The sequence below is a fragment of the Zonotrichia albicollis genome, chromosome 6 (genome assembly GCF_047830755.1).
Source record: "Zonotrichia albicollis isolate bZonAlb1 chromosome 6, bZonAlb1.hap1, whole genome shotgun sequence".
Taxonomy (NCBI): domain Eukaryota; kingdom Metazoa; phylum Chordata; class Aves; order Passeriformes; family Passerellidae; genus Zonotrichia; species Zonotrichia albicollis.
This window is the reverse complement of record NC_133824.1, coordinates 61,939,301-61,953,976: the sequence shown is the minus strand read 5'-3', so window position 1 is coordinate 61,953,976 and position 14,676 is coordinate 61,939,301. Positions and strand designations below refer to the sequence as shown.

Here is a 14,676-nt window from a genome sequence, read left to right as displayed (position 1 = left end):
TGGGTAGAGCCCTCAGCCTCCAGGCAAAGACAGGGAGCAGATTAGCAGATTTCAAACTCACTCTCTCAGGAAAAAAATGCAAAAATTGGAGTAGAGATGTGGGAGCTGCACGTCCCCAGCCTGTCCCAGGCAGTGCTTCCCCCTGCACCCAGTTTATACTGGATATCCCATCCTGGAGGTGCTCCAGGCCAGGCTGGAGGGACTTTGGAGCACCCTGGAATAGTGGAAGGGGTTGGAATGAGCCTTAAGGTCCCTTCCAACACAAACCACCCTGGAACTCTACAAGGCTCCACCACTGCACTCCACAGGTTGCCAGAGCCCTCTCCAAGCCCCAAAACTTCAAAGGGGAGCCATGTCCCCCTTTCCCATGAGGGTGTTCTGTGTTTTGTCTCCCCCAAAAAATTTTTTTTCAAAGAGAATTTGAAATCTGCCTTTGGAGCAGGGCAGGCAGCAGCTCACAGCCTCACAGCTGCCCCTGCAGGGACAAACACCAAGGAAAAGGAGGAGACAGGCTGGGTGGGAACTGTTCAGGAATCCTCCTGCTCCTTTTACCCCAGGATTCTCCCCTCACTTTCTCACCTGCATGGAGAGGTGGCGTTTCAGCTGCCGGTACGGAGTGGATGCTGAGGGGGTGAGAGATTTCCCATTTCTGAACAGGCCATAAAAGAAATCCTCTATGCTCATGGTCCCATCTTGCTCCAGGTTATGGAGCACCTCCTCAAGCACCTGCAAGGAGACAGAAATCATGTAAAAGGCCAAAAAAATGTGGCAAACATTCTATTCCCAAGGCTCCAAAAAGAGAAAAGCAAGAATTATCTGCTACATCAGCCTAACACACATTTCCATATTCTCCATGTGGAAAATTGCAGGCATACATGAAAAAAAGCTCCTGGTCATCTTGGAGCTGCTGTTTAATGAGGCAGCAAGAAAAAACCACCTCATTTCCTTCTGCTCCTGAGCCAGTGTGACCTCAGGAACTCAGCTCAAGGTACTGAGATGCCAAACCCTGAGCAGCTGGAAGTGACCAGGCAAAAAAACAACCTCTAGGACACTGCAAGGTTATCATAAATCTGTTTGATGCTTCAGGGCATGCTGCCTTCTCAAAAGTAGGACTGGAGATGTTCAGATTAGCCCCTCACTATTTCCTTGTCTACAGTTTATCTTTTCCATTCTCTGCCTTAATACCTTGAAAATATTTCATTGTGGATGCAGCAAAGGAATACCTGCTCAGGAACATGTTTTGTGGAGGAAATGAATACAAACCATGTTATCTTAAGATGCAAAAAATCTACTTTTTAATAAAACGAAATCCTAAATTGATAAGAGCCTTTTTTTTTTTGCTAAAGATTTAATTTTCTCGTGGGCTCTTGCTGCAGGACAGAAACACCCACAGGCCTTCCCAAAGTCAAAAACAACCACCTATGAATATTTAACCCATATTTGCTGTCTAGCTAGAAAATTCCTAGGATTAAGGAGACACGTTTGGAATCCAAGCCATGCTTGTTAAATCCCAGATCCCCCTGTGGCTGCGTGAGGAGCACGCACGCCACGGCTCAGCCTGGCAGCTGCCTTCTCCTGATGGTTTGGGACCAAAATCCTCCCTGAGAACCAGCAGCTGGGGCTGGAAACGCCTTCCCAAGCAGCCAGCTGTGCTTGGGGTGGATGCCAGGAGGGATTTTGGGGCTCCCACCAAATGGCAGGCAGGGCAGGGCAGGGATGGGTCGCTCACCTCGCCGGCCGCCGCCTGCAGCCCGTGCTGCTCACAGATGGACACCAGCTTCTTCCTGTTCAGGTGCCCATCCCTGGTGATGCCCAGGTGCTCACAGACCTCCTGGAGCTTCTCCTCGATCCAGTCTGGGCTCGGGGAGGCCCCAGGGGAGGCGTTGAGGTCGTCTGGGTTCCAGAAGCGCAGCTGCCCTGGAATGGGGGAGATGGATGTGCAGTGAGGAGCAGAACGTCTGGGGTCTGCACCCACAGGGAACCCGCTGCTGCTGCAGCGGGCACAGCTCCTTCATGGCTCTGCAGACCACAGGGGATCACTTGTCTGGGTTCAGAGCCCACTCTGGGGTTTAGGATGTGGATTGTGGGCCCAGCAGTGCCAGACTCTGCTTTCATTCCCTTGCGCCACCAGGGGAAGGAATCTCATGTCCACAGAACCATGGAATTGCTGGAGTTGGAAAAACCTCTAAGACCATGGAGTCCAACACAGCCAAGGCCACCATGTCCTCAAATTCCACATCCCAGAGCTTTTCATCCCTCCCAGAGCCTGGCCAGGCACTGGGAGCCTTCCCACAGCTGGGGCTGTGGCCAGGAGGATCTTTGGGAATGTGGATGAGTCTGATGGCCAATGTGGCCAGGGAAGGACAGCAGAGCTTCCTCAGCTGCTGGCATGGATGGGAAAGGCACCCCTCCCTCCCCTGGGCTGTTATGGGATCGAGGGAGCTGCCAGGCCACCTCATGGGGGTGGAAAAGCAGCTTCAGGAGAAAAAAGTTGGATTTCTTTGGATGGGGAAGGGGTTAGAGAGCAGCTGAAATGTGGAAGAGGTGCTGATATAATTAAAAGGAAGTAGGTGCATCCCTCTGTGCCTCCAACAGCTCCATGTCCTTCCTGCCACCCTCCTGATGGAGATGGAAGAGCACTTTTTTGATGGAGATGGTAGAACACTGGCACAGGTTGCCCAGAGAAATCTCCCATCCCTGGAAATGTCCTGGGCCAGGCTGGACAGGACTTGGAGCACCCTGGGATAGTGGAAGGTGTCCCTGCCATGGCAGGGGTGGGACTGGATGAGTTTTAAGCTCCCTCCCAAACCACTCCAGAAATTTACAATTCTGTGACAATTAAGGAACTTTTAATGACTGGTCCCTGCTGACATCTAGTGCCCACCAGGCTCCACTACAGCCAGAGCCCCCCGGGGCAGGATGGGGAGCAGGACAGGGGTCAGGAGGAGCAGGAACACCCACAGCAGGATGGAGAGGGCAGGGGGGTACAGCACAAGATGTGCCCTGCCTCAACATTCACCCCCAGCTTGGGGGATGCCCCAGCTGCACCTCCCCGAGCTCTGCAGCAGCCAGGCTGGGTGCTCCACACACCCAGAGCCCCTCTGACCCCTCCTCAAAGCTGAAATGAGAACAATGAGAACAAGCAGAGCCAGGAGCTGCTCTCTGCTCTTACCCTCGGCCTCGTACTCCTCGCTGCCTCGCGTCTTCCAGTGCTGGGGAGAAAACAAAAAAGGCTCCTGAGTTATTGATTGATTGCAAGGCATCCCCTGAATGAAAGAGACTCTGGGATCAGCAGCCAAGGAGCTGCAGGGCTCCAGCAGGGCTGCCAGGCTTTCATCTCCCTGCAGGCTGGGCTGGGCATCCAGGGCTCTTGGATCCTGCCCTGCTCTGGCATCGGCAGCTCTGTGATGGTGGCAGAGCACAGAGGGGCCCAAAGCCCCACAGGGACCCAGCAGAGGGGACAGAGCAGAGCTGGCAGGGTGCTGGGAGCAAGGGAGAGATTTGCCCTCTGAGCAAACCATGCTGCTTTTCTTTGAGGGTTGATGGTTGAAGGGATGGGGATGATCATAGAGCTGAGTGATCCTCTCCTCCAGCACTTTATTCTGTGCACACTCAGCCAAGCCCAATTCAAACCTCCTGCACTGAGTGCAGCTCTATCAGGAGAGAGCTGTGCTGTCAACAAGAGCTTAACAGAGGGAAAATAAAACCACTCTCTGGTGGTCTTTAAACCATCCAGCTCCCTCTGGCATCATCCCATGAGCCCAGGCAGCACCAGGAGCAAAAGCACAGCATTGAAGGTAATTTCCTCATGTACTACACGTTGTCTCATCCCTGGCACCCCTGCAGCAGCCCAGGGTATTTATATTTACTCCCACCACATGAACTTTGCTCTGGCAGTGGCAGATGTTGCTCCTGCAGTGGGACAAGTGGATCCTTCTGCCCGCACGTGACTGATGGATTTGGAGTCAAAGTCACCCAGGACATAAAGAGGCTCTAAATCACCACAGAAAAGTTCAATAGCTCTCATTCAGATTACAGCTAAAAGCCATTAATCTACAACGTTGCCATGGAAACTGAATTAAGGCCCTGGACTTTTTTTAGCTCTGCTGCTGTTCCCGTTTCAGCTGCAGGACCAGGCAAGGGCCCTTCCCTGCCACAGCACCACAACGTCTCACGAGGGACAAAATGCAGGAGCTGAGGCAACAGGTGCCATTAAATCCCATCCTTGGAAGTTCTGCATAAAGAAACCCTGGCACAGGGTGCCCAGAGCAGCTGTGGCTGCCCCTGGATCCCTGGCAGTGTCCAAGGCCAGGCTGGATGAGGCTTGGAGCAGCCTGGGATGATGGAAAGCATCCCTGCCATGGCAGGGGGTGGGACTGGATGGGCTTTAACCATTCTGGGATTCTATGAAATTGCCATGTGAAAATGCAGAAAACTTTGCACAGTGAGAGTGTCAACTTAGGTGCCAGAGAAATCACCCTGCAGCCACCCATCCTCCTCCTCCTTGGGGACAGCTGGGACACTGAGGGGAAGCTGGCAGTGATGCTCAGGAGGCAGATCCTCTGTGTGCCAGCCTTTGTGCATAAGCAGCATGCACAGTTTATATAGAATCAGATTAACCGAGCACCAGAGACCCTCACTTCAAGCACTTTCAGCAAAACCACACCAGCTGCTGCAAGTGTCCAAGGCCAGGCTGGACAGGGCTTGGAGCAGCCTGGGATGGTGGAAGTGTCCCTGTCATGGCAGGGGTGGGATGAGATGAGCTTTAAACTCCCCTTCCAACCCAAACCATCCTGGGACTCTACAAAACCACTCTGGGATTCTACAAAACCACAACAACCCCATCACCACACCCAAGGGGCTGAACAAAGCCAAGGGATTTTTGGGCTGGGGTGCTCGTGTGACCTCCCCTCCCTCCCTCTGTCCCTTTGTGTGCTCGGGGTCAGCCACCGCCGGGAGGGGACAAAGAGGGGCCGGGCTGCGTGGGACGTGCCCATGTCGGGCTGCCATTGTCCCCCAGCCCCAGCAGGGCCCCAGCTGGCCCGGGTCAGAGCAGGGGGTGCCAGCAATGCCTGAGCCCCGCGGAGGCGCGTGCGGGGAGCAGATGGCTGCGAGTGCATCTGCGGCCTGGCCCGTGGGCCCTGCCCACAATGAGGCAGCAGCCACCTCTGTGTCCCCCCTGCCATCTGCTCCAGCCAGCCAGACCTTTGTTCTCCCCCGGAATATAGTGCTAATTAACATGGTGATCAGCAGCACATGCCGCGAGGTGAGCCCTGGCCCCGGTGCTGCCGATGGGGTTTGTTCTTCCCACAACCACACTGCGGCTCCCTAGGATGAGCAGAGACCCCCAAATAAAGCTCTCAAATCCCCACGCCTCACTTTGCCAGGTGCCCTCAGCTCCAAGCACCAGTCACACCAGCAATGCACTTTTTCTGGGAGCAGGCACTACCCTGAGCTGTTAATCAAAAATCCTGGCTTCCCAGTGCTGATGGATTTTTTCTTTCCACTGCTGATGGATTATTTTTCTTCCCAGATCCACACTGCAGCTCCCTGGGCTGAACAGAGACTCCCCAAAAAAGCTCTCAAATCCCCACACCTCACTTTGCCAGGTGCCCTCAGCTCCAGAGCACCAGCAATGCACTTTTTCTGGGAGCGGGCACTATCTTAATCACAAATCCTGTGTTTCCAGTGCTGATGCGGTTTGTTCTTCCCAGATCCACACTGCAGCTCCCTGGGCTGAGCAGAGACCCCCAAAAAAGATCTTAGATCTCCAAACCTAGCTTTGTCAGGTGCCTTCAGCTCCAAGCACCAATCACACCAGTAATGCACTTTTTCTGGGACCAGGCACTATCTTAATCACAAATCCTGGCTGCCAGTGCTGATGGATTTTGTTCTTCCCAGATCCACACTGCAGCTCCCTGGGATGAGCAGAGACCAAAAAAAAAAACCTCTCAAATCGTTGGCTTTGCCGGGTGCCTTCAGTTCCAAGCACCAGTCACACCAGTAATGCACTTTTTCTGGAAGTGGGCACTATCTTAATCACAAATCCTGTTTTTCCAGTGCTGATGGATTTTGTTCTTTCCAGATCCACACTGCAGCTCCCTGGGCTGAGCAGCTTGAACAGAAACCCCCAAAAAAGCTCTCAAATCCCTCACTTTACCAGGTGCCTTCAGCTCCAAGCACCAGTCAGGCACTTTTTTCTAGGAGTGGGCACTATCCTGAGCTGTTAATCACAAATCCTGGCTTTCCAGGACAGTCCCATTTTGGGAATCTCACCTCAAGGACCCAAAAGCAGGAGTTTCAACCCTCCCAATGAGCCAGGCCATGCTGGAAACAATTCACAAGCAGAGCATGAGAGCAGGTGGCACCGAAGGGACAGAACTGGGATGTGCCAGCAGATTCTAAAACCTCAAAGCTTGGAACAACCTGGACTGGTGGAAACTGTCCCTGCCCAGGGTAGAAGGTTGGAATGAGATGGGCTTTAGGGTCCTTTCCAACCCAAATTCCATGAACCTGCAGTAGGAGGGACCTCTCCCAGAGCAGAGCAGCAGCTGGGGAAGGGGAGGGATGGAACTCAGCACAGCCACCATCCATGGGGACAAGCTCCTGCAGGTCACAGGGACCCTCAGGAACCCAGCACAGCAGGGTCAGTGCCAAATCCACACCCAGCTGCTCATCACCTGATCCAGCAGCACCTGAAAAGCCCCGGGGATGGAGGTGGAGCCTTTCCCTGGGCAGCTGCTCCCAGAGCTGCCTTCCTTCCAGCCTTTCCCAGAGCTGCCTTCCAGCCTTTCCCTCGTGTTTACCAGGGAGGGAGGGAAACCTCTCAGACACAGCCTGAGCCCTTTTAATTGGCACTGCCTGGGAGCAAGCACCAATTAAGCCATCCTGCCCCAGTTCTCAGGCTGGGGCTGTGTTTGCACACAGAACTGGGCAAGGGCTGATCCCTGGCCAGATCCCAGGGAATCAGGAGTCTCCAGCACCCCCTCAGCACCTTCCTGCAAATCATTCCCATGCACACCAAGAGGATCTGCTGATAAAGCGGGGGTTTCACAAGTTTATCCTGATTTTTGCTCCACTTGCAGAGGAATTAACCATCCCAGCAGCCCAAAAGGTGCAACAAGAATTGCCAGCAGGAGGCTGATCCAACCCCCAGCCACGGTGTGGTTACACCAGCTGGGTTAATTAACTGACCTTGTTAATGGGCTGCCCTTTACACCTCTGTGACAGCTAAAACCAAGGGGTGAGGTTGGAGCAGCTCCTTCCAGCAAGGACATCATTCCCTGGGGAGTGTGGGTGGATTGACACCAATTCCAAGGTCAGGGCAGCCCATGTGGCCAAATCCAGAGATGGATGAGCATCCCTGTGGTGCTGAGCAAAGGCCACCAGCAGCAGGGAAAACCTTTCTTTGAGGTGCTGGTTTGGGGTTTTTTTAATCATTTTTAAGCTCAGCTGCATAGGAATAACTCTGAAACCGTGGGAATTGAAAATTCCTTCCTTTCTTTCTCACACAGGGCTGGGTGTCCCCCTACAACAGAGCTCCAAGTGAGGCCAAGAGACAGAGGAGGGAAAAAGCAGCAGTGCTTCTGCTCCCCAGTGGAAAAACTCCCAGCACATCTCCTGAATCAACAATGCCTGGCACAGCAGGGCAGGCTGGCAGCAGCCCAGCTCCAGGGCAGGGCTCTGACACACAGCACCAACCCCAACCACTCTGCTCCTCTGCCTGGGGAAGCAGCAGGAGATTCACTGGCACAAAGAGAGCTACAGAGCTGGAGCACAAACGCAGGAATGGGGATTTTTTGGAGCAATTAGATGCCACTGTCCCAAAGCAGCTGCCCCTTCTCCCCATCCCTCCTGCTGGAGCCATGGGCAGCTTTTGGCAGCTGCACTGATGGATGTGGACGTGCTCAGGCTGCTCCCAGCCCACACCTCGTTAGCCACGGGGGCAGCAGCTCAGCCCTTGCTTAATTGCTGGCCCACACTCCAGCCAGGAGCACTGGCCCAGCTCCTTCCCACTTCCCACAGCCCAGGGAGCAAGGGAGCCACGCCTGGCATGGCTCATCCTAGGGACAGCAAGGAGAGAGGCCAGGACAGGCACTGGGACATCCCAAACCCCTCTGGATGAGGGCAGCAGCGATGCCCAGAGGTGACAAGGCCACCCCAACACCAAACCTAGGGACAGGCAAGGAGAGCAGCCAGCAAAGGCACTGGGACATCCCAAACCCTTTTAGATGAGGCCAGCAGCCACATCCAGAGGTGACAAGGCACCCAGCACCCACCCTAGTGCCAGCAAAGGCACTGGGACATCCCAAACCCCTTTAGATGTGGGCAGCAGCCATGTCCAGAGGTGACAAGGCCACCCCACCACCCATCCCAGGAGAGCAGTCAATGCCTTCACTGGGAAGGCCCGAAACACATCCCAACCCCTTTGGATGAGGGCAGCAGTGATGCCCAGAGGTGACAAGGCCACCCCAACACCAATCCTAGGAAAGCAGCCAATGCCTCCACTGGGAAGGCTCCAAACACATCCCAACCACTCTGGATGAGGGCAGCAGCGATGCCCACAGGTGACAAGGCCACCTCAACACCCATCCTAGGGACAGACAAGGAGAGAGGCCAATGCCTTCACTGGAAAGGCCCCAAGCACATCCCAACCCCCTCTGCATGAGGGCAGCAGCCATGTCCAGAGGTGACAAGGCCATCCCAACACAAATCCCAGAAGAACAGTCAATGCCTTCAGTGGGAAGGCCCCAAACACATCCCAACCCCTCTGCATGAGGGCAGCAGCCACATCCACAGGTAACAAGGCCACCCCAACACCAATCCTAGTGCCAGTAAAGGCACTGGAACATCCCAATTCCCTCGATGTGAGGAGCAGCAATGTCCACAGGTGACAAGGCCACCCCACCACCCATCCCAGGAGAGCAGTCAATGCCTTCACTGGGAAGGCCCGAAACACATCCCAACCCCTTTGGATGAGGGCAGCAGCGATGCCCAGAGGTGACAAGGCCACCCCAAGACCCATCCTAGGGACAGGAAAGGCATTGGGACACCCAAACCCCTCTGGATGAGGGCAGCAGCCACATCCTCAGGTGATAAGGCCATCCCAACACCAATTCTAGGGACAGGCAAGGAGAGTGACCAGGAAAGGCATTGGGACATCCCAAACTCCTTTGGATGAGGGCAGCAGACATGCCCAGAGGTGACAAGGCCACCTCAACACCCATCCTAGGGACAGACAAGGAGAGAGGCCAATGCCTTCACTGGAAAGGCCCCAAGCACATCCCAACCCCCTCTGCATGAGGGCAGTAGCCATGTCCATAGGTGACAAGGCCATCCCAACACAAATCCCAGGAGAGCAGTCAATGCCTTCAGTGGGAAGGCCCCAAGTGCATCCCAAACCCCTTTGGATGAGGGCATCAGCGACGCCCAGAGGTGACAAGGCCACCCCAACACCAATCCAAGTGCCAGTAAAGGCACTGGAACATCCCAATTCCCTCGATGTGAGGAGCAGCAATGTCCACAGGTGACAAGGCCACCCCACCACCCATCCCAGGAGAGCAATCAATGCCTTCACTGGGAAGGCCCGAAACACATCCCAACCTCTTTGGATGAGGGCAGCAGCGATGCCCAGAGGTGACAAGGCCACCCCAAGACCCATCCTAGCGACAGGAAAGGCATTGGGACACCCAACCCCCTCTGCATAAGGGCAGTAGCCATGTCCAGAGGTGACAAGGCCATCCCAACACAAATCCCAGGAGAGCAGTCAATGCCTTCACTGGAAAGGCCCCAAGCACATCCCAACCCCTTTAGATGAGGGCAGCAGCGATGCCCAGAGGTGACAGGGCCCCCCACACCCTCCCCTCCCTGCTGACCTCCTGGCTGGCAGCAATGTGGGCAGGACGTGGCTCCTCGCTCAGCGGCTCGATGACTGTCACCTCAGCAAAGTCCTCCACAGACTCGGGGAACTCCGGCAGCGAGCGGCGCCCGTAGCGTTTGCCGCCCTTGATGTACTTGGGCTGCGCTTCTGGGGAGCAATCTGGGGAATCCAAGCACACAACACAGCAGGAATGGCATTGCTGAGCTCTCTCAGGGCTGGTGTGTTCCTCCAGCAGGATTCTGAGTGCCCAGTTGCTGCCACCATTCCTGGTGGGCAATGGCACCAATGGTGGCTCCACTCCTGGATCATCCCCACCCTCTGTGACTGTGCTTGCAGGGTCTGAGGATGAGGGAAGAGATGAGGATCTGACTCCATGTTTCAGAAGGCTGATTTATTATTTTGTGATATATATTATATTAAAACTATACTAAAAGAATAGAAGAAAGGATTTCATCAGAAGGCTGGCTAAGCTAAGAACAGAATCAGAAAGAATGATAACAAAGGTTTGTGGCTTGGCTCTGTCTGAGCCAGCTGACTGTGATTGGCCATTAATTAGAAACAACCACATGAGACCAATCACAGAGGCACCTGTTGCATTCCACAGCAGCAGATAATCATTGTTTACATTTTGTTCCTGAGGCCTCTCAGATTCTCAGGAGGAAAAATCCTAAGGAAAGGATTTTCCATAAAAGATGTCTGTGACGTCCCTCACCCTGGCATTGGGTCTGATGGTTGGAATTGGTGCTGCTCCCTGCCAAAAAAAAGCCAGCACAAAGAGCAATCTTCCTCTTCCTCACCCCTCCCCATTTCCCAGATCAAGTTAACAGGATGGGGAGGGAAAATCTCCACAACCTTGCCAGGAGCTTGGGATGGAAAGTCCATTAGGCCTCTGCTCCTTGCACTCACCTCCATTAGCAGCACCAGGCAGGTTTAATTAGGGACTGAGTTGCACTGAGGCAGCTCAAGTCTCCAGATCCTGCAGACACCCGGGCGGCTGCTGCTGATGCTCTCTGTGGGTTTGAATTTCAGCTCCATTAAAAATGCCCAAACAAGCAGGAGAGCGGAAAAAAATTGGGCAAGTTTGGAGTCTCTGGGGGCCCCGACGGGAGCAGCTGATGTGAGAGACAGTGGGGCAGGTCCCAGCCTGTGCTGAGCAGCCAAAGCCAACTGCAAGATCTAAATAACCCTTTGGAGTCATCCTCTAATTACAGGGGCTCCACACTCCCCAGCTCCAGCTTCCCCCAGCAGCTCCTGCCTTTGGGGACTGAATTATCCGGGAGCACTGGCAGGCAAGGATCAAAACAGAAAATAAATAAGCACGTTTTGGGCTGTTTTCAGTGAGAATCTGGAGCAGGGGGCAAATTAAACCAAGGACCAAATTAACCAGGGATTCAATTAGGGGAAGGCTTGGTGCCATGCTTTGTTTCAGTGTTTGCTAACCTGACTGCTGAAACCCCCCCAGGACTCCAGCATCTTTTATTTTCTGCCTCTCACAGTGGCAAGAGCAGCAGCTTTTGAAAATTTTATTTGCAGAGGGCTGTGATATAAAAGAAATGCAAGAGTGCAATACTAATAAGGCACAGGGAAGCTGTTCCAGCACTGACAAAGGATGCAGGGAAAGCAGCAGGTCTCCAAACCCCCTCACCCAAATGCCTCCTCGGATAATATTCCTTTAGATATGGAAGAAAAGGCTTCAAGCTTGTTAGAGGGGAGAAAAAAAAAATAATATTCCACAACTTAGCTATGCAATGAATTATAAAATACACAGGCTGAGGAGCGCTTTGATTCCTGCAGCCCCACACTCCATCCAGCCTCAGTGCAGCTCTAGGGAACAAACCCCGTGCCTGTGTTTGAACAAGGCCATTCTAACAAGATTTGCTGCAGCTGGGACTCAGCACATGAAAGTTGGGCTGATGGAGTGCACCGATAGAAAAATCAGGAGGAGACAGGCTGATTAAGGGAGAGCCCCAGAACAAAAGCAAACCTTATCACTCCTATTAAAGCCCGCCCGGTGGTGAACAATCTCCATCCAGCAGCTCTCTCTGAAATGCTAATATTTGTGGCTACTCATTCACCCAGTTATTTCCTCCCTCCCTCACAAGAGAGGGCTGGGGGCTTTGTTTTTTCTTCAGAAATCATTTTTTATTATTCCTCAGACAGAGCCGCACCTCCATCTGTCTTTAGAGAGATGGAGGAGGGGGAAGAAGCTGGGATTTAGTGAAGCCACAGCTGAATTTCCTGCTGAATTTCCAAAAAATCCTGTTTCCATCCCTGCCACACTGAGAGTGCTTTACCAGCTGGAAATTCAGGGGTCTGTGGAAGGTGTTCCTGCTGTTGGAATGAGGTGGTTTTCAAAGTCCTTTCTGCTCTGTGGCTCTCAGGAGCACAAGTGCCACCACGCTGTGCCCCCTGTGAGCACAGCAAAGGGAGCAGCAGGAGCCTCTCCCCATGTTGTGCTTTGAGCATTTTTCAGGCTGATTTCTGTCTTCTCTCTGCTCTGAGCACCACGGGTGAGCTTGTTTGCCTTTTGTAATTGAAGAACTGTGGAGCCCCAGAACATCCCTGAGGAGGGAGAGGTGACCCTTCACACAGCTTGAGGAGAACAAAGTTTGCTCCAGCTTCCAAACCAGCTGTGCCTGAGCCCAGCTACTGAGGGGATCCCTGGCACCCTGAAATCCCAATTTCCACAGCCAGGGTGGTTTTGTTAACACTGGGTTCCAGCATTTCCCTTATCACATCCTGCAGCACAAATCCCTCTCCTTTGCAGCCAGGTGGACACAGACACCTCCCACACCTGCAGCTCCCTCCAAGCCTCTCCATCTCCTGCTTCCCCACCAAACCCCCAAGCAGAGCAGGGGTGCCCTTGATGTTCCCATCATCCCCAATATCCAGGGAATGCTGGGCACACACAAAAGGAAAAAGCAGCAATCCATGTTTCTCCTGAATGCTGGAAATTCACTGGTGAGCTGAACAGGCTCATTCCCAGAGAGGAATGAGAAGGAACTGAGCAGGAAGGGCTGGAGAAGCATTTAAGTTGGAAAAGAATCACTAAGGTGATCAAGTCCAACCTCAGAGCTGCTCAAACTCCATGTGCTCAGGAAGGAGCAGAAAGGAGATGTCAAAAATCAAGCTTTTCCCTGGAGAAGATGCCCATGGGACAGCCCTGTGTGCTGTTCATCCCCAAAAATGCCAAATATCCCCGTGAACAGAGGGGGAAATGCCCCCCAGAGCAGAGGATGCTCTGCTGCCCACTCCTCCCACCAAGAGCAGCCTGAGATGCTGCTGCTCAGACTTCCAATATTGTGTGGCTGACAAATTACTAAAAAAGGGGGGGAAAAAAGAGAAAAATAAAATGGGTTCAGCCCTCCCTGCTCCCTACAGCCCTTGGCAAAGGATGGGCTCAGTAAAACCCACTCCAGAGCTGGTGTCTAATCAGACACTGGGGTCTGACTTGCCCCCAGGCTGAGAGAAGCAGCCTCTCACCTTCCTGCCCACTGCCCAGAGGGTTTGTGGCCCTCCAAGTGCCCCTGAAATGAAACAACCCCCCTATAATTCTGCATTTCCCTCCCTGATTTAAGCACCACAGACAGGAGCCATCAATTCCCTCCTCTCTCACTCCCCCCCATCCATCCCACTGAAATGTCTCCGTGGCTGGAGATTTACACTTGATTTTCTGCCTTTCTGCACCAGATAAGTCATTTCAAAATCCTGCTCTGCCCTCAGATGGGGAGGGAGCTTCCCTGGGCCCAGCATCAAAGCCCTGCAGCTCAGACAAAAGGGGGTTTAGAGCAGGAGCCCCCTCATCCCACAATCCCAGCCTTCAGAGGGGAAATTAATTTCTCTGCTGCTTAAGATTGGGAAGGCAGGGATGCTCCAAGTGCTGGGCAAAGCAGCCAGGATCTGCTAAATCCTAATCCCCTGAGGCTCCAGGTATGCCTGAACCCCCCCAAGCCCTATTTCACCATCCAGCCTCAGCACTGGAGGGAGAGAGGAGTGCTGGCAGGGTCACCACAACCCAAAACCAACGGGTTTAGACCCAAAAATACTCTGTGGCATCAGGCAGCCCTGCCTGCGCTGTGACACTGGTTTTACCCCACCTGAACAACCTATCCCCCATGGATGGGGTTCTTCCAAAGGGATCATCCCCACCAGCCCCTTTTTTAGAGGGCACCTCTGCTGTCTTCAGAAAGAGAAGGAAAAAGCAGGAAAGGAAAAACCCCCAAACCCTCGTGACTGTGGGGAGGATGGCGTCAAAGTGCTCTTTAATTTCTCCTGGGTGTTCCTGTAATCCTGCACTCCACCCCATAATCCCTCCCTAGCCCAGCTTCCATGCACTTTTTATTTGCTATAATGGGGAGGAAAAAAAAAAAAAGCCTGATTTTTTTCCTTCTCTAATCACCCACACAACTGATTTTTTTTTTCCTTTTTCCACCCTTAAATCTATTTTATTGTCCCCTCACTGCTGCAGCGACCCGTGGACAAAGAGCAGCAGCACCCAGCCCTGTCCCATGGGAATGAGGAGTGGGACAGGGCAGGGTGATATTTTATAAATAGTGATTATTTTAAACCACATTCAAGCTTTTTTCCTGCTTTTCCTGGCACTCCCCACCCCTGTTCCCAGCAGGGGTGGCTTTGCCCAGCTGATGCTCGGGTTCACAGCTGGGTCTGTGTCCCCACAGTGTCACCCTCGAGGGGACAGAGCTGATCACAGCAGCTCTGGAGCTCTGCCTGCAGCACCATCCTCCCTGCCACTCCTGCCTTTGCAAAGGGAATTCAAGACAAAAAAATTATTTATA

At 53.4% G+C, this 14,676-nt stretch overlaps 1 protein-coding gene across 9 annotated transcripts in view; it reads right to left on the bottom strand.

Moving 5' to 3' along the window:
• The window catches only part of NIN (ninein), an 80,430-nt gene that overhangs the window by 44,769 nt on the left and 20,985 nt on the right, over nucleotides 1–14,676 (bottom strand). For all 9 annotated transcript variants that reach the window (XM_074544091.1, XM_074544099.1, XM_074544095.1 and 6 more), the window contains exons 4-7: nucleotides 9,876–10,039; nucleotides 3,173–3,212; nucleotides 1,730–1,917; nucleotides 580–726 (exon numbers count right to left, since the gene is read on the bottom strand). In XM_074544091.1, coding sequence (XP_074400192.1) covers nucleotides 580–726; nucleotides 1,730–1,917; nucleotides 3,173–3,212; nucleotides 9,876–10,039 — 539 coding nt within the window. The remainder of the gene's footprint in view (nucleotides 1–579; nucleotides 727–1,729; nucleotides 1,918–3,172; nucleotides 3,213–9,875; nucleotides 10,040–14,676) is intronic.